Source organism: Ochotona curzoniae, unplaced genomic scaffold (genome assembly GCF_017591425.1).
Source record: "Ochotona curzoniae isolate NIBS_2020 unplaced genomic scaffold, NIBS_Ocur_1.0 patch60, whole genome shotgun sequence".
In the NCBI taxonomy this organism is placed as follows: domain Eukaryota; kingdom Metazoa; phylum Chordata; class Mammalia; order Lagomorpha; family Ochotonidae; genus Ochotona; species Ochotona curzoniae.
In genome coordinates, this window is record NW_024467040.1 from 509,833 (window position 1) to 535,188 (window position 25,356).

Consider the following 25,356-nt stretch of genomic DNA (forward strand, 5'->3'; position numbering starts at 1 on the left):
ATGGCCCAAGGTCTTGGGACCCTGCACCCATGTGGGAGACCCAGAAGAGGCTCCTGGCTCCTGAGTTCAGATTGCCTCAGCTCTAGCTCTTGCAGACACTTGGGAGAGAACCAGCATATAGAAGATCTTTGTCTCTCCTGCTCTCTGTAAATCCACCTTTTCAATAAAAACAAATAAATCTTAAAAAGTTTCCTGTCATATAAAAAAAAATCAAGAAACCATTTTGAAATTGAAAAATCAAGAAAAAGCAGTTTAACATATTTTCTGATAGGAAGATAAATACCAGCATAAAGCACTCCAAGGTTAAAAAAAAAAACAAACCTCATCTCTAAGACGCTAAGTAGAGACACAGGGACTGTCATGCTATGTCCTACCACTCTATATTTTTAACTGTGTAAATTACTTTAATAAAAAGAAATTCACACAAGTTTATAAAGAGAAATCAGCGAAATGTAAAGCAAGTGTTATCTGCTGGTCACTTACCATTCAGTTACCCAGGGCTATTAAAACAGAGTTTAGAGGAGCTCCTGCAGTTGATTACAGCTTGCTTGCAAATCAGGACACCCCCTTCACACAATGGAGAAAGAGCAAGGTTGGAAGGACAAACTATAAGGCATCTCATCCAAAGAATGGACAGAGTCCCAATCAATGATGGTACACTGTACGTGGAGTTAAACATCAGTCTAGCATTAAGAAATAAGAAGAATGGGCCCGGCGCCGTGGTCTAGTGGCTAAAGTCCTCACCTTCATATGGGCTTGGTTCACTTCCCTTCCAGCTCCCTGCTTGTGGCCTGGGAAAGCAGGCAAGGATGACACAAAGCTTTGTGACCCTGCACTAATGTGGGAGACCCAGAAGAGGCTTCTGGCTTTGGCATTGGCTCAGCTCTGGCTGTTGCGGTCACTTAGGGAAGTGAATCATCAGATGGAAGATCTTCCTCTCTTTCTCTCCTCCTCTCTGTATATCCACTTTACAATAAAATATGAATCTTTTTAAAAATTGCCACTATAGTTTAATAATGTTGTATAACATTCCTATGTTTTTATAGATTTTTTTAGATTTATATATATATATATATTTTTATTATTATTGGAAAGGCAGATATACAGAGAGGAGGAGAGACAGAGAAGATCTTCCATCCAATGGTTCACTCCCCAAGCAGCCGCAATGACTGGAGCTGAGCTATTCCCAAACCAGGAGCTCTTCCAGGTCTCCTACATGGGTACAAGGCTTTGGACCATCCTTCACTGCTTTCCCAGGTCACTTTTATAGATTTTTATACCCATTTTAAACTTAAAGAAGAAAGACTGTATTTACAGATTTAGTTTCATAAATAGCAAATATTAACTCTTACGGTGAAATAGTCCATACCAAGTTCACAAGCAACAAAAATGAAGAGCATGCATGCTTCATTTGTTAATTACCAGCAGGCCCAGAGGAAAAAATAAAATTAACTCAATAAAGAATACTAGTTACAGCACTTTATAAAGATTGCACTGAGTATCAATGAATGTAAAAAACACCATGTATTATATGACATCTGATTGCAAAAAACACATCTTTATTATACATAATTAACTTAAAAACACCAAAACCAGGTTGTTTCAAAGTGCTTTTCATCCAAAATCTAGGACAATACCATCACCCAGAGTGAATTTAAAAACACAGATAACAAGGCAAACACTGACAAAGATATAAATAGGCACTATCAGCAAACAATGTTTGTTCTTTAAATAATGCCATTCTCAAGTGGCCCAGAACCTTGACAGAATTCCTCTTTTGTATAAATATTCATAAATTAAAAGAAGTGTCTCTAGATATCCTACGGAGCTTCAAACAATACCTTACAACAGCAGCTTCACAGCCATCTGAGGGGGGAAAAAGCACTAAAATCCTCTTCCATTGAAAGTGGTTTATTTCTCTGGTGTAAGTGAGCAGGATCACTACAAGGCAGCCTCATTTCTAAAACAAGGTAAATAACAATGCATACAGAACCTAAATTTGGTAGGTGACAAAAGTTAGGGTGCAACCTTTTTATACAACAAGAAAATAAATAAATAAAAATTAAATACTTTAACCCAACATTTGGTATTGACAAATTCAGTAGAGCCAACTTCACATATGAAGGACAGTACAGCCTGAGTCTTAAAAAATACTCAGATTCAATATCATGGTATTTGGATTAAAGTTATTTGGAATATTAAGAGTTTCCTTTCTGCTTAAAGGAATACAATACAATCATCTTCAAACCGTTATCCTAACTCAGTTTTAGCTGGGGTAAAGTGACCATCTGGTCCGTGGCACAAGTTACATGTATCACACTTTTGTCAAGCTGAAACCTACTAAGATTTCATGTTTATAAGCTATGATCCTCACTGCCTGATCCATCAGACCCTCACAATGTTTTAGAAAAATATCTACATTTGTCCTTATGGATGTCAAAATGTTACATTATTTGTTTAAAAAAAAAGATGCATATTCATACTGTGAAGTTATTAGGAAAATACTCTTGCAAATAAACTATATAAAGATAAAATACACTTCAAAAGTATGTGGGCTTTTTGTTCATTTTACAATATTCTATAAAGTGCAGAGAAATCCTAAGGGAAACACGAATCCCCATAACAACAGTTGAGTTACAGCAGCTTTTGCATAGCAATACTTAGAGGAAGCTGGGCACGTGGGTTTCCTCAGGAGGAAAAGGATGCAAGAGAATCTTCCGATTCAGGTTTTTTTTTGGCCATAAGTCTGTTTTCTTCAGGAATGGTTGCTGATGTCAAGTCTCCATTAAGTGTATTTCTTGAACAGTGAACAGGTCCTAATTGAGAAATTAATTAAAAGGTTAAACATCCTATTAATATTATGACTTTTGTGAAGCAACATTTTCATTTTCTACTGAGAGACAAAATATTCTTTTAAGATTTCTGCTAATTTTTATTTACTGTTTTGCAATTCTGCCTTTTGGTGGGGAGGGAGGATTTATTTACTTGAAACGCAGAGTAAAGGAGAGAGGGGATGTGTGTATAATTGTGTGTATGAAAGAAAAATAGACAGTCTCAGTCTGCTGACTCATTCCCAAATGGTCAGGTCTGGGTGAGGCTGAAGCCAGCAGCCTGATCTCCCACATGAACAGCAGGGGACCAAGAACTCAGGCCACCCTTCGTGGCCTTCCCAGGCACATTAGCAGAAAACTGGCTCAGAAGCAGTGCAGCTGGGACTCAAACAGGCCACTCTGATGTGGGATGCCAGCATCCTTGGTGATGGCTTCACCAGCTGCACAATGCCAGCCTGTGCACCTGTCTAATGCAGCACAATTTAACCTTTCTTCTATCAACAGTGCTAAGGAACAACTTCAGAGTTTATAAGATGAATTATAAAACTACCTTAAGTAGAGATTTTTGTTATTTCACTGCTAAATACCATGGCTGATATATAATGGGCAGTTAATAAACTTTCACTGAATTTTTCTTAACTATTTTTTCAATCTGTTTTAATGCTGTTGGTGTCCTTCTTGTTACTTGGAAAAGAGATCAAGGTGCAAAAAAGTGTGCATACCTTTGCCAAGATCACACAACTATCACTGAAACCAAACTAAATTCAGGTCCTTCCTGTTCTGTTCTAAGACTTTCTGAGCAAAGCCAACAATGTACTCCAGACCGAGTCCCCACCATTTCACACAGCATACAGCTCACAAAACTATTACCACCATTCCCATGCAACAAGGCAGAAAAGAATGGTGCAATCCTATCACAAGGCTGCTGTACTTACACACATATTGTTTGCATTTATCATGACCACATATTACCTCTACTAATTTTGTAGAAAAATTAATAAAAACCAGGAACAGCTGCATCTCACAAGGAGACTAATTGGTAATAATAACTTTCAACTAACACCATTAATTGCAAAATATGTACTATAAGGAAGAGCACTATTTAGTCTACTTTGTCAACTAACTGAAACACTGAACTTCAGCTTAAATAGAAATCTAAGGATGAAACTTCCAATCTAGTCATCTGAAGAATTTCTAAAGGACAAAAGTATATGTATGTATAATATGAACATATGTGTGTGTACATCTGTAAATATGCCTGTACAATCAATTGTGTCACAGTTCTTCAGCTTAACTGAAGAGTGTTAACAAAGCACGTGTATCTAGATCCTGTGAAAACGGTTTCTGATTGAGAACCAGATGCCCAACACGGTGATGCAGCCAGGCAAGCCACAGCCAGAAATACTACCATCCTATACTAGAAAGGCAGTTCAACTCCTGGCTGCTCCTCTTCCAATCCAATCCAATTTTGTGCTAATGTACCTGGGAGGAAAAGTAGAGGATGGCCCAGGTCCTAGGTCACCTGCTACTCACTTGGGAAATTACGATGCAGTTCCAGACTACTAGGTTTGCTCCAGGCCCAGCTCTGGACATTGTAGTCACTGAGGGAGTGAACCTGAGGGTGAAAAACATCCCTCTCTCTGTCTCTTCTGTCACTCTGCTTTTCAAAATACTAATACACAAATTTTTATTTTAAAAAATGTTTAAGTTTCAGGACCAGATGCCTAAAAAAAAGAAGAAAACTCAGGAAAAATGGGCAGTTAAAAAAAAAAAACTTGGCTATCACATGATCTGTGTGCATGTGAGAGAGACAGAAAGTAGCATCCAGATGCTAATGTAGTCTACTCAACTCACAGAACTCTTCTAGCTTTGGACTAAGAGAGCAGTGTGTATTAGGCATAAAAAGCAAGGGGGATCAGAAACTGTATTATCTGTTCATTCTCCCTGTTGTTTCCTCTTCCAGGTCTTGCCCAAGTAGCACAGGATTTTTTTTTTTCTTCCTTCCCTCGCCCCTTGTCTTTCCTTCATTTCTCTAACCATTGCCCCAATTAATTTCAAAATGGTAATGTACTCAACAGTAATTATTTATTCTAAAAAACAAAACAAAAAATGGGCATAAAGAAAAAGATGTCACCATTTTCTGAATACACAGAAATAATAGCAGCAGTCCCTTTCAAAGCACCTCGATCACCTGAGCTGTAAATCATCCAGCTAAGCCAATTTAACTCGTTAGTTAAGTAACAACCATCTCTTACTCAAGCTTCGAATGCATTCGAATACTAGAAAATCACATCACTGGTTTGTTCAATTTCAGCCACAGTGTGATTTACCTGGGCTCTTCTAGGCTACCCGAAGACATTTTCACAGAAGTGAAACTTGCACCCAAAATAACTGACTTATAAATAAACTCCTAGAATACAACCTGCTCCTTAATTAGGAGCTCTATATAATTTTGAAAATTACAAGTGTAATGGACATGTGTTAAGAAAACCATTTTATGTTAATTCAAAGTCATTTCTGTTCACTACTTTCAAAGTAGATATTCTGACAACCCTTCAAATAAATATTTTTCCCTCAAGAGTTATCAATTTTATCAGAAAATCTCTCCTATGATAATAGTGTGATGCCTTCAATAAGGGAAAAGCACAGGAATGAATCCTACTGTATTTCACCACTAGTAATAGACACAATTACATGCCTTAAGCATTTTAAGGCATTTAACAATGCAGACTGTTGAGTGATTCTTTGAATTCAGAAATTTCTTTGATTTTTCCACAGGATCTCACCTATAATTCATGCTCTTCTAAAATGTTTTTAAAATGCAAATGTAGTGGTAGTAAAAGATGACTAAAGACTACAAAGAAATTACTAAAATTCAGCAAAAAACCACACACATTATATTACACACTCACACAAAAGTACCTGAAAAAGTTCATGGAAATGAAATAAAAGATATGTCTGGGGAAGGTATTTAGCGTAATATTGAAAATACTCATTAACTCATCCATATCCTACATGAAAGCATTTGAGTTTGAAACCCAGCTCCAGTTCCTAATTTTTCCTGCTATTGCAAACCCGGAAGGCGGCAGTGATGGCTGAAGAAGTGGGTTTCTACTACCCAACCAAGAGACCTTGACTGAGTTCCCAGCTCCTATATTCAGTTCTAGCCAGTCCCAGTTGCTTCAAGTACATGGGAAGCGAACCAACACATGGGAACACTCTATGCCTGACTGTCTCGTTTTTTGCTCTCTCTCTCTCTGCCCCCAAATTAACAAAAAGGATGTACATTTTGGCATGGAAAAAAAAACGAAATCCATGCATACAAATATAAAATGTACAACTACATATAGACTTCAAAAATTTCTCATCAAATAAGCCTTCTAAGTTCGTTTTTTAAATTATTTACTTATTTGAAAGACAGAAGAAGGGAGTGAGAACAGAGAGATTGAAATCAATCTTCTATTCACTGGTTCACTCTCCACATAGCTACTGGGTCAGGCTGAAGCCAGGAGCAGAGGACTCCCAACTACATCTGCCACATGGAGATGCAAAGGTCCCAAGCAGTGGGCTGCCTTCCTGGGTGAGTTAATGGGGGGCAATTTGGAAGCAGAGCAGCAAAGACTAGGATGGGTGCTAATATAGGAAGCTGGTGTTTCTGGCAGTTTTCAACACCAACCCCTTGATTCTGTTTTTATACAAAATTTTGGTCACATCTTCATGTATTCCTGAAGATGCACTATTTACAGAGCAATCCTCATCACTTAGTGGCAAAGCTGTTTGTATAACATAAGCATTTCTGTTGACTCTGTATGGCTTGTCTAGTTCTGAACTAAGGAATTAATCCAAGAGCAAGGTAAAGTGTTAAATGTCAGTATTTTTCATTTCCAGAAATTACAAAGCCTCACAATTTTGCTAAATAGGACCAAAAAAAAAGACAGAATTCGTCTAACTTACTATCTGGTTCTTCAATGGGAATATCATTACAAGAATCTGTATCTGAGTAGGTTCTTCGCCGTCGCTGGGAGAGTCGGTGAAATGTCGAAACTGGTTCTTTTATACAGTGGCTACTCCTGCAAAGTAAATAGAAAAGGTCAAACCAAAAGGAGTTAAATAAATAAAACACTATCAATTTAAATGAAATTTTAAATGACTTATCTTTAAATGAAAAAAAAAAAGTACTATTTTGATGACCAATACCCTTTATTAGCAATGTTCTATTCAATCAAAGGTCAAACTGCAAGGAAGGCAACCCGTTCAGAATTCAGCTGGTGACTTTAATACAGCCATGGCCTGGACTAAACAGGAAAAACAAAGCTAAATCTTCGCCTTGCATACACCAGGATCCCACATACGTGCCAGCTCATATTCCAGCTGCTCCACTTCCCATCCACCTCCCTGCTTCTGGCCTGGGAAAGTAGTTGAGGATGGCCCAAGGCTTTGGGACCCTGCTCCCATTTGGGAGACCAGGAAGAAGCTCCTGGCTCTGGGCTTTGGATCGGTTCAGCTCTAACTGTTGCAGCCACTTGGGGAGTGAACCAATGGAAAAAAGATCCTTCTCTCTCCTCCTCTCTGTAGATCTACCTTTCTAATAAAAACAAATCTTAAAAAAAAAAAAAAACTAAAATATTAAAAACACAGAAGCAAATCACCACCCCTAATTGCACCTCATTTAATGACAGCATAACTGTATTTATAAACAACTTGCTTCCTCAGAAACTGTTTAGAAAAATTTCGATTAAAAAGTAATTTTTCCAGGCCTGGTGGCTAAAGTCCTCATCTTACACATGCCAGGATCCCATATGGACGCCGATTCTAATCCCATCGGCCCTGCTTCCCATCCAGCTCCTTGCTTGTGGCCTGGGAGGGCAGTTGAGCATAGCCAAAGCCGTGGAATCCTGCACCAGCATGGGAGACCCGGAAGAGCTTCAGGCTCCTGGCTTTGGATTGGCACAGCTCCAGTCATTGCAGTTACTTGGGGAGTGAACCATCAGATGGAGGATCTTCTTCCCTGTCTCTCCTCCTCTCTGTATATCTGACTTTGCAATAAAAATGAATAAATCTTAAAAAAAAAAAGTAAGTTTTTCAAAGATTGATTAAACTCCTGTTTTTCTGGAAAAGGAGCTGACAGACTATGCATTCTCTGACAAGGTTAGACAGGGACATGGTTACATTAGCCCAGAACTGATGGCTCAAATCAGTGATTTGATAATGGCTATACAATCATCAGGGAAAAACATCAAAAAACAAACAAGCAGTAAGGGCTCAGCACTTAGCAGTCTCAATGTAGCAAAATCAATGCTAATGTTATAATTTCATCACTTTCCAAAGAACAAGTGAGACCATCATAGCTACTTAAGTGAATACTAACAAATAACAAATAATTCAACAACCTGAAAAATTGGAAAGATCTAGAAGATGAATTTTTAAAATGTGTGATATGAATATATCTTTTAAAATATCAAGTTGTTTTTTTCTATTAACATTTTTCTTAATAAGAATTTCCCTAAATAAGGATAATTTTGACAAAACTTGGTTTAAAGTAAAAGGTGACTTTACCTTTCTGAACTACAAGAACCAGGGTGACTGATCGAACGCTTCATCTAGAAATTTAAAAAAAAAAAAGCAAAAAATAGCACAATAAGTATGTCAAGTAGAATCAGCCTCACTTAAACATATTTTAAAAATATGCAATTAGCAGAAAATTTAATAAATATAACACTAAACAAAATTTAGAAGGTTCAATCAATTTATCAAGTAAAAAATCATTTCAAGAGTCTTATGAGCCCAGGTTATGTAAATGCCTTCTATGTTTGAAACATGAGCCACTAGGTCCTTGAGAAACAGCAGTTGAAATTGTAACAGAAATGACCCACCCAATTTATGGCCTAGAATCATGTAGATGTAAGTGAACATTAGTACCAGTTACAACAGAAATTATTCTCTTCAGGATTATTCACTCACTCAACTAGGCCCTTACTATAATAATCACTCAAGCTGTGGGTCAAACTGACAATTGTCTGAACTGACAACAATTTGAAAACATTATATGCAAGTTTTTTTTTAAGATGGAGTCAATGAGATTAACCAAGACTGCTATTACAAACAGATTCAATAATTCTGGAATTCTTAAATATTTAAGCTGGATTTTTCACATAAGTAAGTTTTATATCAAAAATGAGATTTTCAGGGCCAATGCCATTGCACAGCAGGTTAAACCTCCAACTCCAAGTGCTGGTTCTAGTCCCAACTGCTCCACTTTCAATCCAGATTCCTATTAATGTGTCTGGAAAAGGAATAAAGGAAGGTCGAAGTACTGCACATCCCTGCATTGATGTGGGAGACCTGGAAGAAGCTCCAAGCTTCAAACTGGCACAGCTCTAGCCATTGCAGCCACTTCAGAAGTAAACTATTGGATCGAAGATCTCTCTCTCTCTTTCCTTCTTTTTCCACAAATCAGTTTTTCAAATAAAGACAAATAAATCTAAAAATATGAAGCTTTCACATAAATAACGTATTATTCTATGAAAATATTTTGTTCATGAAGCCTGTTTCACCTTGTTATCTATGTCCACAAAAATTACCATAAGCTACAATTCTTGCTCTTCATATGTAGTAGAATGGCATAGCTAAGAAAAATGAATGACCTCCAACCAAATATTTCCTAGATGAACTTATGATTTCCTGTGATTTTTCTACAAATGAAATGTTTAGGCTTAAAAAAGAATTATTACAGTTTCTTATATATGAATACAAATGACTTCTCCATATTCAGAGCATCTGTAACAGAAGTTACAAAAATGTCCTGAGAAGTCCAATAAAAAAATCAAAGTAGTTCTGATGCATTTTAACTATATCAAAATATATATCTTAAAAAAAAAAAAGCAAAACGTGCACCCCTTCATACTTAAATATCAACCTGGAACACAGCACTAAATATTTATCTTGAAAGACTGGTGGCTTTTTGCTCAAGTACATATATTCTTAAAGTTTATATAATATCTCTCCAACTATAACCCACTGAATTCCACAATCTTGTTAGCTGGTATCCAAAAGCAAAAAAAAAAAAAGGCTCAATTGTCAAAGAAGTTTCAGAAACTCTACACACTACCTTCCCTTCTTGGAAATACGTAATACAAGTAACATAAGAGAGGTTTAGAGAAGTCCTACCAGACAGTCCATCCTTATCACTACTTACGTTAACCAAGCTCTTTACAAACTAATGCAAACAATGACTTTTACAGTCTCTGTCTCTTAGACCATCTTACAATGATTAGAAAACCGTAAGTACATGTGGACAGGGGCTGGCACTGTGGTGCAGTGAATTACACCACTGCTGAGACACAGGCCTTCCACTCATTCCCCTATCAGAGTGTCAACTGGAGTCCTGGATGTTCTCTTCCTGATCTAGTTCCCTGCTAACGCGTGTGAAAAGGCAGAAGTCTACGGTGCTTGGATCACTGCCGCACACCTGGAAGAGCCCAGAGTGCCTGGGTCCTGGATCCTGGTTGTTCTAGTCTTTGTTGTTGCAGCCATTTGGGGAAAATCTCTTTCTCTATGTCCCTCCCTCTTTCTTTCTGCCTTGCAAATAAACAAATAAATATTCACGTAAATTTAGGCAACAATCTTTACTAAATCCCACATAACTAGATTGGATACAGTGAATAATATGACCTTCAGGTAACTGCACTCTTGCTCTTTCAAATGAGTCCCTAAAAATACTTTGGTGACTCAGATCTTATCTCATCTACAAGTTCTACCACAACATGCAAGAGCAAATTTATTAGCTTGGAAAGAACAATGAATCCACCACCCACAGCAAAGAGTACCTGCTGTTCAAACAGATCAGCAGACAAAGAACTGGCATTAAGCAGCCAACATTAAGCAGGTCACATACTTTGCAATGATTTTCCAACCTGCAGAAGAGACTTTATTTTGCTGATGCAGAAACTGAGGATTACAGAGATTAACTAAATTTGTTTATCTGGATAATTCAAACATGTATGCTAACTAAGAAACACTGTACTCACTGGTACATTTCAAATCCTCTGCAACTCCTTTGAAGATCCACTGAGCAGAACTCCGACCCTGGGTAAAACACCCCTGCGAAGTTCTACCAAGCTCAATCACACCTTCTGTGTCACAGTGCACATCACAGCATTTGTCCTGGCACACTGGAGTGAACTGAAGCAGCAGCTCCCAGTTTGGCGGGTGGTGGGAAATGGGGCGGGTTTGGCTGCATAAAGCACACTGGTACCTATGCTGAGCTCATCAGCTGAGAAGATCCAATACAAACCAGGAGTACAAACACACAAAATCAACCCATAAGTTACTGTTTCCATGTTGAAAATCAAAACAAAACAAAAATCCAGGTAGACTATCACTAAGAAAAGAAAATGTTCCAACCATTTGAACAGGAGAAGGTGACACAGGAAAAACTAAAGGATCCGGATGAGGCATTTGAAACATCTCAGGCTTAAACTTGGCATTCGCTATCTTCACACATTCTTCAAGTGTCGTGATGAAGGTATTACATGTAGCACTGAGCAGGGAAGAGGCTTCATTCATATTCTGAAAAACAACCAAGATTTGAGCAGACTTGTAATGGCTACATGGAATCACATGCAATCCTATAAACAAGTATTAACACATCATCTCTAACAGATATATTACCAAGGTATATTCAAATTTCTTGAAAATACACTATCTTAGAAACTTAGAGAGAGGGTAGCCATTTGGTACAACCGTTCATTCAACACTGCTTAGAACATCTGTATCCTAGATCAGAGTTCTGGCTTCAATCCTGGATTGTCCACTTTATGTTTGTTTTATTTATTTACTTATTTTATTTGAAAGGTAGAGTTACAGACAGACAGACAGCACCTCCATCGACTAGATCTTGCCCCAAAAGACAAAAACGACTAACACTGGGGCTGGGATGAGGGTGGTGCCCAGCAGCTTCCTCCAGGTCTGCCACATGGGTGGCAGGGGCCCAAGCACTCAGGCCACCTACCACTGCCTTCCCAGCTGGATTAGCAGGAAGCCAGATTAGAAGTGGAACAGCCAGGCCTGGCACGATAGCCTAATGGCTACCTCACCCTGAACGTGTCAGGCTCCTATATGAGTGCCGGTTCTAATCCTGGCAGCCCTGCTTTCCATTCAGCTCCCTGCTTGTGGCCTGAGAAAGTAGTGGAAGACGCCCCAAACCCTTGGGACGCTGCACCTGAGTGGGAGACCCAGAAGAGGCTCTGGGATCTTGGCTTTAGATCAGCTCAGCTCCAGCCACTGTGGTCACTTAGGGAGTGAATTAGCAGACAGGAGATCTTTCTGTCTCTCCTCCTCTCTGTATATCTGGCTTTCTAATAAAAATAAATAAATAAATCTTTAATAAGAAGAATTAAAAAACAAAAGCAGAACAGTGAGGACATAAACCAGCAATCATACGGATGCCAGTGCCTCAGACAGGCAGCAACTTAACCTGATTCACCACTATACCGCTTCTCAATTTTTGTTCCACCTTCCTGCCCCTGCTCACCCTGGAAGGCAGAAGATGATACACAAGTTCCTGGGTCCCTGTCATTCATGTGGGAGGTCCTGATTGACTTCCAGCCCAGCCATGGCTTTTGCAGGAACTCAGAGGAATCAATCAGTAGATGAAAGCATTCTTAAGTCTCTCTCCAAACAAAAAAATGCAAATTAAAAAACTAAAAAATAAAAAAAATACAGGCAGGTGTTTAGCCCTAGGGCTTAAGATTCTGGGTAAGATACTCCTACGACGAGCCCAGCACAGTGGCCTAGCAACTAAAGTCCTCCCCTTGAATACACCAGGATCCCATACGGGCGCCGGTTCTAATCCCAGCAGCTCCACTTCCCATCCAGCTCCCTGCTTGTGGCCTGGGAAGGCGGTTGAGGATGGCCCAAAGCCTTGGGACCCTGCACCCATGTGGGATACCCAGAAGAAGTTCCTGGATCCTGGCTTTGGATCGGCGCAGTACCGGCCATTGTGCTCACTTGGGAAGTGAATCATCAGATGGAAGATCTTCCTGTCTGTCTCTCCTCCTCTCTGTATATCTGATTTTACAATTAAAAAAAAAGAGTACTTGGCTTTGACACCTGGCTCCTGCTCAGGACTCTAGCTTCCTACTAACATTCACCGAGGTGCAATAACGTTGGTTTAAGTAACTAGGTTCCCACCACCCACCTGGGAGACTTGGATGAGCTCCTGGCTCCCAACTTTGGCTAATGCCTGGTCAGTGTCGGCACTAAGGGAGTTAACCAGCACATGGTGCACTCCCTTCCTGCCTCTCAAATAAATAATTTTAAAATGAAAAATAAAAGAGAAAATTAAAGCAATGCAGGAATGAAAATTACCTCTCATCAGTAAACAATATGTAAAATTAGACTCCAAGAAAAAAAAGCTTTACATACATTAAAACAAATATTGTATTGGAAAATCAATCATGTAAAAAATTAATAATAAAATAAAATAAGAGGCCAGTGTGATGGCTCAGTTGGCTAATCCTGCACCTTCAAGTGCCAGAACCCATATGGTACTAGTTCACATCCCAGATGCTCCACTTCCCATCCAGATCTCTGCTTGTGGCCTCGGAAAGCAGTGGAAGCTGACCCAAACCCTTGGGATCCTGTATGCACAGGAGAAACCCAGAAGAGGCTCCTCAATCCTGGCTTTGGATCAGCTTAACCATGTGGGCAGTAAACTGGCAGAAGAACACCTTTCTCTTCTTCTCTTTATAATCTATCTTCCAATTAAAATAAATAAATATTAACCAAAAAAAAAAAAACCAGTGGTACACCCTACAATTACTTCGTGGCACCAGAATTCACGACTGTCCTACTCATTCTTCAACTTCTTTCTTGGTAGAACACAAGGTCCAATTTCGTTAAGACAATAAAGTGTCCTGCCCTAGGCATGATTGCGGACTGATTCAAGCCAGTCAGGACTACTCCAAGACCCATTGTCAACATTTTTCTACTAGCTTCTTTTGAGCAGACAAAAAGTCTGCTCAGGAGCTCCAGTAATTTTTGTTTTCTACTTTGAAAGGAAGAACCTGAGTCCAGTGCTCTTTATCATCCTAGCAGTCACCTTGCAGTCATACCGGGGTAAGAGAGGAAAGAAAATCCCCACATACCAGATGGCAGATTAGCAGGAACAACCTGGGTCCCTGTCTGCATCACTCAACAGCTGGAGTCCAGTGAGAGGACCCACCTTCACCGAGCTCATAATCAAACAGTGAAGCGCTATTAGGTTTAATGCTTCCAACATCAAATCTCTCCTTCCTCACAAGATTTTGCCCCACCAGAGAAAGCCACAGAGAGGGAGGACATCTTAATCTACTTCTACCACACCAAGCAGAGACCAGGAATTGGGTCAGCGTTCCACTCAAGAAAACAATAGTGTTCACCAGTCCCATGACACCAGGAAAAGTGAGGCCTTGTCACAGATAGATCCTACTAATTTGAGTTGTGGTTCCTGCATCACTGCTCTGAGTGATTTTTCCTATTTGTTTCATAAAGATAAGCAGGGTTGGCATTGTGGCATAGTAAAGAAAGCCACCACCTGTGATGCCAGCATTCCATATGGCCAAGGGTTTCTTTTCCAGTGGCTACACTCCAACCTAACTCCCTCCTAATGGTCTGGAAAAAGTAATGGAAGATGGTTCATGTGCACGAGTTCCTGCCATGCACGTAGGAGACCTGGATGAAGTTCCTGGCCTCTGGCCTCAGCCTGGCCTCAGCCTAGCCCAGTCCTAGCCTGGGTAGCCATCTGGGGAGTGAGCCAACAGGTAAAAGATCTCTCTGCATGTCTCTTACTCTAACTCTGACTTAATTAGTTAGCTGAATTGCAAAGAGAAGGAGAAACACAAACAGAGAATATGAGAGGTCTTCTGTCTGCTGGTTTATTCCCCAGATGACCACAATATCCAGGGTTTGGGTCTGGGTCTCCTATGTGGGTGGCAGCCTTCCAGGCACTTGGGCCACTCTCTGCTGCCTTTCCCAGGCCTTTGTCAGAGAGTTGGGCCAGAAGTGGAGTAGCCAGGATATGAACCACCGCCCATATTGGATGCTGGAGTGGCAGATGGCAGCCACTTCATATGTGAGGCCTGGACCCTATTATCAAGAAAAAGAGAACAGCATCGTGCACTGAATTCAAGCTTTCAGCCTGGGGAGCATGCCCTGGAAGGCTTCTTTCCTACTCTAACCTCCCAATTATTAAAGATGGAAAGGCGGATATACAGAGAGGAGAGACAGAGAGGAAGATCTTCCGTCCGATGATTCACTCCCCAAGTGAGCGCAACGGGCCGATACTATGCCGATCAAGCCAGGAGCCTCCTTGGGTCTCCCACGCGGGTGCAGCATCCCAAGGCTTTGGGCCGTTCTCGAACAGGCAGGGAGCTGGACAATATAGAAGATCCTACAGATTGATTCCAGCAGCACACAGCTCCTTGCATGACTCCGAACAGACAGCTCCAGAAAAGCTCAGAAAAGCTGAGAATAACTCATTGTGAAAACACTGCTCTGTTGCATTAAAGGATGACTAAGGACTCCCAAATGCATTGCAAAGCACAACCAGATGTGAAGGGACCCTCTTTGTCATACCTCTATGCTGGGAGATGAATGATTCTCATCATGATGAACAAATTCCTGGATTGTATGAACTTGCTGCATTAGGAGGTCACAGTACAGGCGAAGTTCGGACATTTTGGTTTTCAGAGATTCGCTGGTTTCACTTATTTCTAAAAAGACATGTACAATCAATTAAAATATTTTCTTAAGCTTTACTTACTTACTTACTTGGCAGAGAGAAGGGGAGGAGAGATAAAGAGACTATCCACTCATTTATTCCCCAAATGATGACAATGGCTGAGCCTGGGTCAGGCCGAAGCCTAAACTCCAACTGGATCTCCCACAGGTTGGCAGGGGCCCACCACACACTAGGGCCATCCTTCCACAATTTTCTCTGATGCACTAGCAGACACCTGGATCAGAACGGGGCAGCTGGAATTTGAATCAGTGCTCCAATATGGGAAGCTGGTGTCAACAGGTTAAACCACCGAGCCACAAAGCCAATCCTGATATAAGGTCTTTAAGGTTCACCCATGCTGTAGCATCTGTCACAACTTCTTTCTTGTTATGGTTAAATACTATTGAATAAGCATATATTTTGTTCACCCATTCACTTGTCTATGGACTTTTTGTTTTTAATCTCTCAATTTTTAAGAATATTTATTCCTTTATCTTTCCCCAACCATATTCTATCCATGTTCCATGAAAAATACAAAATCCAAGTCACCATTTTTGTCAATATCAATAATATACATGTTTTCACTAACTTTGCTAACACGTTCATTTTAGTTATAAAGTAATGGATGTTAAGTGAAAAATTTTGGAAAATAGCAAAAATAGGAAAGAATCTACTGCCTTCTTACTATCAGGATAAAAACACTGTCATTATTTTCACATTATATCTGCAAATAATGGCAATAATACCTTAAATCATTTACTTTGCTTTTGATTTTTCTTCAATCTTTCTGAACAAATATGCACCATGATAAAATCAAAAGATATCAAAGGATATACCAAAAAGTAAATTTTACCAGCCATAAATTCTACTCCCAAAGGCAACCTGACCCTTTTTATATATCTGCCCTAAGCTAACCAGTGAATACTAACACTGAATCTAATTCTGAATTCCTGCTTGGGCCCAGCTCAACGGCTCATGGAATAAAATCTTTCCCTTACACCCACCAGGATCCCATACAGAAGCCGGTTCATGTCCCAGCTGCTCCACTTTCCAGCTAGTTCCCTGTTTGTCGGCTGGGAAAGCAGTCGAAGACAGCCCAAAGCCTCAGACCCTGCACCCACGTGGGAAACTCCAAGGGGGCTTCTGGCTCCTGACTTTGGTTCTGTTAAGCTCTGACTGTGGTGGCCACTTGGGGAGTGAGCCAGCACATGGAAGGTGTTCCTCTTTCCTTCCCTCTATAACAAAAATAAATACATTGCTCTTTTTTTAAATGATTTTTTATTGGAAAGACAGATCTACAGAGAGAAGGAGAGACAGAAAGATCATCTGTCTGCTGATGCACTCCCACAGTGGGCCCAACAGCCAGAACTGAGCCAGCTGCTCCAAAGTAAGCAGCTGGAAGTCTTCTCCAGGTCTCCTATGTGGGGGTAGGGTCCCTTACACATGCCAGGATCCCATATGGGAGCCGGTTCTAATCCCAGCAGCCCTGCTTCCCACCTCCCTGCTTGTACCCTGGGAAAGCAGTCAAGGATGGCCCAAGGCGTTGGGACCCTGAACCCGCATGGGAGACCTGAAAGAGACTCCGGGCTCCTGGCTTCAGATGGGCACAGCTCCGGCCATTGCAGCTGTTTGGGAAATGAATCAACATATGAAAGATCTTCCTCTCTGTATATCTGACTTTTCAATAATAATAATGATAATAATAAAAGGTAGAAAGCTGGCATGTGCAGACCTTTCTGAGGAAAAAGTTAATTTTTTGTTCCTGCTCTATTAAAAAGGAAATCATTAGCAGTCAAAGCAACAGCCAGCACCTAGACTTCTCATGTGGTTCCGCTTACACAATTCTGACTAAACATTCAATGGAGCATTCTTTCTGCTTGACCGGTATCCAAACTGTTGAGCCCAGATCAGCTGCAAAAAAAAAAAAAAAAAAAAAAGCAGTGTTCAACAGAAATTTTAAACTAAAGAAGGATCAAGAAGGGCCTGGAACAGATGATGAACTATGGCTTTATCTGATCCTGAAGACAGAATCCGAAGCTATGGCTACCAAGAAGTGGGAATGGCCCAGCTGAAGCAAAAGCAGAGGTCATAGTAACAGACTTCTGGACTGCTTGAGGCATTCTGCTGCTTGACTTCATGAAGGGGCGAAGAAGATAACATTTGGATGTTGTAAGAATGTTTTCAGAAAAATCAAAGTTTTAGCAGAAAAACTCGCAGGCAGCTCTATCAGAGCCCCCTGCCCTGAGAACGCTCCGGCTCATTCCTCTCACAAGCATGGGCAATGCTGCAAGCGCTTTAGTGGGAATCAGAGGCATCCACCTTACAGGCTTCATTTACTGCCTTCTTATTTTTGTTTCCTCACCTTAAAAAATAAAACCTTTAAAAAGCACTCATTTTGCTTCAGTTTAAAAATGTAAACCAGGGCCCGGCGGCCTAGCGGCTAAAGTCCTCCCCTTGAATACACCAGGATCCCATATGGGCACTGGTTCTAACCCCAGCAGCTCCGATTCCCATCCAGCTCCCTGCTTGTGGCCTGGGAAAGCAGTCGAGGATGACCTAAAGCCTTGGGACCCTGCACCCATGTGGGATACCCGGAAGAAGTTCCTGGATCCTGGCTTTGGATCGGCGCAGTACCGGCCATTGTGCTCACTTGGGGAGTGAATCATCGGATGGAAGATCTTCCTGTCTGTCTCTCCTCTTCTCTATATATCTGACTTTCCAACAAATAAATAAATCTTTTAAAAAAAAATGTAAACCAAACAAAACCAAACTACACTGACATGGTTAAATTCCCATGATATTTAGAGACTCAACAGCTGCGTCATCACTTACAGAAAGTGTCTCACTAGTACTTGCATTTGGCCCAGCAGAGAAACTTCTGGTTAGGATGCCCAAATCGTGCACTGGAGCACCTGGGCTAACTCCCAGCTCTAGCTGCGATTCCAGCTTTCTGCTCATGCAGACCCTGGAAAACAGTACTGGTGGCTCCTGCCACCCACACGTAAGACCTGGATCAAGTTCCTGACTCCTACCGTAGACCCCACCTAGCCAGTCTAGGCAAAAGGAAAAGTGAACAACTTCCCTGTTTTTCTGTCAGTATGACTCTCTACTCCATCTTTCCAATAAACTCAAACACATTTGAGCTAGTACTTTGCCTACAAGTGCTGGCATCCAACGTGGGTGCCCGTTCATGCCCTAGCTGCTTCAGTTCCAATCCAGCTCTTGCTTGCGACCTGGGAAAGCAGCAGAGGAAAGCCCAGGCCCTTCAGACCCTACACCTGCAAGGGAAACCCAGAGGAGGCTCCTGGTTTTGAATCAGTCCAGCTCCAGCCAGTGCAGCTATTTGGGGAGTGAACCAGCAGATGGAGGACATTTCTCTCTGGCTCTCCTTCTCCCTGCAGAATTGCCTTCCCAATAAAAATAAATCTTCAAAAAAATATTTTTTTGAAAAGTATCTCAACTTGACAGAGCCTATATTACCAAACAAAGTCTCAAGGTTTTAATTAACTAGTCAGAGATGTCAAAACAAAAAGAGTTAGAGAGGGTTCGTCAAGTGGTTCACTCAGTAAATGCCTACAATGTTGAGTCAAAGCCAGAAACTCACTCCAGGTTTCCCTTGTAGGCAGCAAGGACTCTGGAGAGAGGAAGTGCAACCAACAATGCAGCAGGCAGTCAAACCCAGACATTCAGAGACAGGATGTGGACACCGCGCGCAGCATCTTAACCCTTGGGTCAAATGCACAGTCTTACCTTTTAAATTTGATTTTCTATTCCTTTTGCATAAACCACTTAAAATCCTCTTGCATCAATTTCCATAAACAAAACAGTACCCCAAATTTGTATTTGCATTGTTTATACATTTTTTGTAGTATGATTAAGATTTGTATACAAATTTTCTGTTTCTGATCACTTCCTTGGGCTAATCTACTAAAAGTGGACAGGACAATTTATAGCTTTTAAGAAAAATTCTCTGGAGCTAATGTTGTGACACAATGGGTTGAACCACCACCTGAGACACCAGCATCCCACTTAAGTCCTGGCTGCTCCACTTCTGATCCAGTTCACTGCTAAGGCACTTCGGAAAGCAAAAAAAGATGGTTGAGTACTTGGACCCCTGCCACCCATATGGGAGACCCAGATAACATTCCAGTTTCCTGACTTTAGCCTGTTCCAGACCCAGTCGTCAAGGTCACTGGGAAAGTGAACCAATAGAATGAAGATTTCTTTCCCTCTCTCCGCAACCCTGACTTTCAGATAAATATATTTTTAAAATAAATAAATGAATAAGAAAACATTCCTACCACAAGTTTTCAGTTACCTTTTTCTTTTTTAGTCCTTATATCAGTCAAACAGGCTTTGGAGCTCCCAAGAGCAACCAACCACCTCTGCCTTTCAGCTGCATTCACTGCTTTCATGTAGAAATGCTGCTCTCCCGGAATGATCAATTCCATTCTCGTGTTGTCTGCTGAATGGACTACAGTGATAAACAAAGGAGAAATACAGTTATAGGCTTATGGAATTTGGACAAACTCAAATCATCACCCTTGTACAGTTCCACGTGTTTCATACATTTGGACCAACTATGCAAGCAGTACACCTCCAAAACAGAACATCCAGTTACACTCTCAGAACCACCGTTCCTACACAGATCCAGTGGGACAAAGCAACGACAGCAGATGGAAATAAAAGAAGAAAGCAACCAAAACAAGAAGAGAAAAAAATTAAAGATCTTTCTTGGAGCCACCTTAAATACACATGCAATCATTGTCACACGAGTCACAGACGTTTTTGACTGACTTCTTTGAAAGCACAGTCTATGTTCTGGCATCCCCCAAGCCTGAAATAATGCCTGGTATACAGAAGAAATGCAATAAATGATTATCATGGCCATCTTCCATTCGAACAACTGCCCTATGATAAACCCCGAATTAGGGGGTTGTTAATAATCCTCTCAAAGGCATATGAATTTTGAAGATTTCCTTTTTCTCTACCTACACTTTCTCTATAATACACAACCCTTGATACTTTGATGAGAGCTGAACAAAAATTGTGTTGAGTAAACCCCAAGTCTCTGATGTAAAATGAAACATGTGAACACCAGTTTGAGTCCCAGCTGCTCCAGTTCCGTCAAGCTCCCTTCTGATGTGCCTAAGAATGTGTGGAGGATGGCTCAGGTGCTTAGGCCCCTGCGTCCACAGAGACCTAGCAAAGACTCCAGGATGCCAGCTTCTGCCTGGCACGGCTCCAGCCACTGCAGCCATCTGGTGAAAGAACCAGAAGACAGAAAATCTCTCTTTCTCTCTCTTATTTTTTTTTACCTAATTTTCAACTAGACTCTCTCACAGAGGACAGCCTACATTTCTTGACAATCTGTTCCTGGTATTTTCTTTGTCCTCCTTCATTCTCTTGGTCTAAGGATGAGCATATTCTTCGGTCTCTTCCTAACTCTTCCTCATACATAGTTTCTTCAGAGCAATAGGCTGGCATCTTTGTTGGAGGACATGCGCGGTAACAAGATGCTGAATCTTGGGTGCTTTGGTCTTTGGGTTGCTTATCTTGTGTGTTTAGGGGCTTTCTTACAACACACTGATATACATCTTCTTTGGAGAGATGCATGGGGACTCTGCTCACTCTTTCAGGACCATCGCAACGAGAAACTGTGATATCAGTCAATCCAGGAATATCTTTCTCTCCTTTTTTTTTTTTTTTTACAATAACCAAGTTAAGATCACTCAAGTCAGAATTGACAATGCAGCCCCGAACTGATTTGCATCTTCTTTCTCCAGTTCTCCTTACTTAGCAGCAGGTGACCTGGCTATGAGTCAAGACACTTAGCTTCGTGGGAAAGCCTGGTTTGTCATTTCCCCCACTGCTCTGGACCACACAGCCCTCCACTCTCCACCCAAAGCGTTGGCTACAGCTTCTGTGGCCATACACCTCTCATAAAAAGTATGAAGTTCATGTTCATTGTCCACTTTAATGAGTTTTTGGCAGCCAGTGGCTGGGAAGGAGATATTTTGCTTTATTTTAAAGCACCTGGTCCCCTTCTTAAATAAAACAAATCTTTTCCAAAAAATGAAACCTGGGCCCGGTGCGGCGGCCAAGCAGCTAAAGTCCTCGCCTTGAACATGTTGAAACACCATAAGGACACCAGTTCTAATCCCAGCAGCACCACTTCCCATCCACCTCCCTGCTTTTGGCCTGGGAAAGCAGTCAAGGACAGCCCAAAGCTTTGGGACCCTGCACCCGTGTGGGAGACCTGAAGAGCTCCTGGCTCCTGGCTTTTGATTGGCACAGCACCGGCCATTGTGGTCACTTGGGGAATAAATCATCAGACAGAACATCTTCCTGCCTCTCCTCTCTGTATATGTGACTTTGCAATAAAAACAAATAAATCTTAAAAAAAAAAAGAAAAAGAAACCTGTATTCTATTATTGTCATTGATTCATAGCTACTTAGCTCACAGTAGTATGGGTAGACAGGAAAAATGGAAAAGGAGAGAAAGGGGTCTTTACTCTTCAAGCTTAATATATAGTTAAAAATTTCATGTATTACTTTTACTTATTTGATAAACAGAAGAGATAGACACGAAAAGATCTTCCAGCTGTTGGTTCACTCCTAACTGTCAATAGCAGCTCGGTCTAGATCATGCCAAAACCAGAAACCTGGAACTCAGTCCATGTTTTTCAGATGGTTAGCAGGGACCCAACTACTTAAGCTATCACTTACTGCCTCCCACAATACACTAGAGTTCAGAAGCTCAACCAAAGCACTCTGAGTAATACAGAATCTGGGAAGGCCAGTGGCATCTCAACTGCTGTGTCAACATCCTGCCCTCAAGTCATGGCTCTTCACAGCACTGACGATCAAACCAAGGAAGCAAACTGATGCAGAAAGAAAGAGAAACAGAGAAAGAAAGAGAAAAAAAAAAGTCAAGCCTGAAAAATGAATTTCTTATCACAGAGATTTTATGCATAATTATGAAAAAGACAATCCAAGAATAAAAAGGCTTCAAGATGAAGAATTTTGTTCACAGTGGGACTTATTTAAGACAGAAATGGCCTGAAAAAGAAGGCCAGATGAGGAGCCCAATTCAATGGCTCAACTGACTAATCCTTCCCCTTCAATCACCAGATCCCATATGGGTGCCAGTTCATGTTCTGGCTGCTCCACTTCCCATCTAGCTCCCTGTTCCTGTCTTAGGAAAACAGTGGAATATGGCCCAATGCATGGGGACCTGCACCCATATGAGAGATCCAGAAGAGTCTAGCTTCAGTGACCCAGAAAACCTAGCTTGAGATCAGCTCAGCTCCAGCCATTGCCGTCACTTGGGAAGTAAACCAGTGGATAGAGGATCTTTCTGTTTCTCCTTCTCTCTGTGAATCTGCCTTTTGAATAAAAAGAAATGTTGAAAAAGATCGAGAGGGAATTGCTAAAAATAGAGAGAGCACCAATATCTAAATTTTTTAAAAATGATCTACTTTCTAATGATGTTGCTACCAGACTGAACTAAAATAAGATGGCTCATTGCTAAACACTGGAATTTAAGTATCCATAGTAGTGTCCTCTTCTGTTGTCACCTGAAAATGAAGTAAACTTAACTATGTATTGATTCTCCTCAAATCAATCTATAGATCAATGCAAGTCCAACTGAAATATCAACAGGTATTTTTGAAAATCCACAAGAGTCTAAAAAGTATAAGGAAATACAAATGACCAACAACAGCTCTGACAATTCAGAAACAGAACAAAGACCTGGGCTATCAAATACAGGCAGGGTAAAGATAAATAGTATGGGTTGTGGTGCGGTGAGTTAAGCCACTCATTCCCATGTCAAAGTGACTGAGATAAGAGTACCACTTATGCCTCCCATTCAGTTTTTTTGCCAATGCCAATGGAAGGCAGTGGACAATTGGACTCAAACATTCAGGTACTTGGGTTACTGTCCGACGCATGGGAGACCCAGATAGAGTTCCCGGCTCATACCTTCAGGCTGGCCCAGCCCTGGCTCCTCCGGATATGAGGAATAAACTACTAAATGCAAGATCAAGTCCCCTGCCTCCCTCTTCTTTCTGTCAGTCTATCACTCAAATAAATAAAACCTTCTAAAAGCATAAAGAGAAGTATCATACTGGAACAAAGATGGAAAAAAAGGCACAACGAATACAGTAAGGAGTCCATAAAAAAGATCCACATCATGTGTGGTGACTATGCAATAGAGACTATCATGCCAGATGTTCTTGCAACTGCTGGACTGCTAATGAAACTATTAGCTGTATCTTGACAGTAGGATGCTAGACTCTCTGCCATTGTCCACGCCCGCAATGATGGACATGTGACTGTTTGTGAGGAGCTTTGCTACAGTAATAATATGAGGGAGTTCGGTCGGGGGAGAGGGATTTGGGGAGGGGGCAGGGGAAATCCCAGGGCCTATGGAACTGTATCACAGAATGATGATAATAATTTAAAGAGAAGTAAAAATAAAATTAAATTAAATTTTGAAAATGACATTGCCTTTTAACAATTCCAACCATACTTCAGATGGGGTAATAAATTCAAAAAAAGAAATATCCTGGGACTTCCCTTGCCAACTCCCAGGTTCCCTCCCCCAGCATTGGAAAGCCCAGGGCCTAAGGAACTGCATCATAAAATTAAAAAATAAAAAAAGAAGGCCATACCTACACAATCACTTGCATCATAGTGCAGTAGCAGGAAGTTGCCTTGCCTTAAAGATGTCAGGATCACATATGGGTACCACATTCTAATCCTGACTGTTTCACTCCCCAAATGCCCACAATGGTCAGGGCTGGGCCAAGTCAGACTCCTAAGCTGGGAATTCAATTCAGCTTTCCCACACAGGTGGCAAGGACACAAATACTCCAGTCATGGCTGCTGTATCCCAGCAACTTCATTAGCAAGAAGCTGGGGTCAGGAATGGTGACTCAAATCCAGACATACCATATGGCATATGAGTGTTCTTAACTGCTAGGCTAAATATTCACCTCCACCCACCAATATTACTGAAACCATGCATAAATATAGGATTTAATCAATCATTGGTAAATACAGACTTAAATTAAAAAGGAATAACATTACCCTTCAAGAAGGTAAAGCAAAAGATATCAAGTGGGCCATAAAAAGTTCTGATTTTAAAAATCCACAAGGGCCTGGCACAATAGCCTAGTGGTTAAAGTCCTTGCCTTACACATGTCAGGATCACATATGGGTACCAGTTCTAATCCTGACTGTTCCACTTCCCAACCACCTCCCTGCTTGTGGCCTGGGAAAACAGTCGAGGACGGCCCAAAGCCTTGGAACCCTGCACCCGTGTGGGAGATCTGGAAGAAGCTCCTGGCTCCTGGATTCGGATTGGCTCAGCTCCAGTCGTTGCAGCCATTTGGGAGGTGACTCAGTGGAAGGGAGCTATTCCTCTGTCTCTGGGCCCAGCGCCGTGGCACAGTGGTCCTCACCTTGCACGCCCGGGATCCCATATGGGCACTTGTTCTATCCCGGCAGCCCGTCTTCCCTTCCAGCTCCCTGCCTGTGGCCCGGGAAAGCAGTCGAGGACAGCCCAAAGCTTTGGGAACCTGCACCCATGTGGAAGACCCGGAAGAGGCTCCTGGCTTCGGACTGGCATAGCATTGGCCGTTGCGCTCACTTGGGGAGTGAATCATTGGACAGAAGATCTTCCTCTCTGTCTCTCCTCTCTGCATATCTGCCTTTCCAATAATTAAATAATAAAAATAAATCTTTTAAAAAATATAT

General features: G+C 41.2%; 1 protein-coding gene and 1 pseudogene across 2 annotated transcripts in view; both read right to left on the reverse strand.

The window, feature by feature from the left end:
- Window positions 1-1,719: 1,719 nt before the first annotated feature.
- Window positions 1,720-25,356, reverse strand: part of LOC121168132 (pleckstrin homology domain-containing family A member 3) — a 32,670-nt gene continuing 9,033 nt past the window's right edge. For both annotated transcript variants that reach the window (XM_040997933.1, XM_040997932.1), the window contains 6 exons: window positions 19,910-20,065; window positions 15,447-15,583; window positions 11,235-11,399; window positions 8,388-8,431; window positions 6,786-6,901; window positions 1,720-2,816 (listed from right to left, as the gene is read on the reverse strand). In XM_040997933.1, the coding sequence (XP_040853867.1) occupies window positions 2,689-2,816; window positions 6,786-6,901; window positions 8,388-8,431; window positions 11,235-11,399; window positions 15,447-15,583; window positions 19,910-20,065 (746 nt within the window). In that variant the 3' untranslated portion in view covers window positions 1,720-2,688. The remainder of the gene's footprint in view (window positions 2,817-6,785; window positions 6,902-8,387; window positions 8,432-11,234; window positions 11,400-15,446; window positions 15,584-19,909; window positions 20,066-25,356) is intronic.
- LOC121168127 lies at window positions 20,917-24,290 on the reverse strand (annotated as a pseudogene).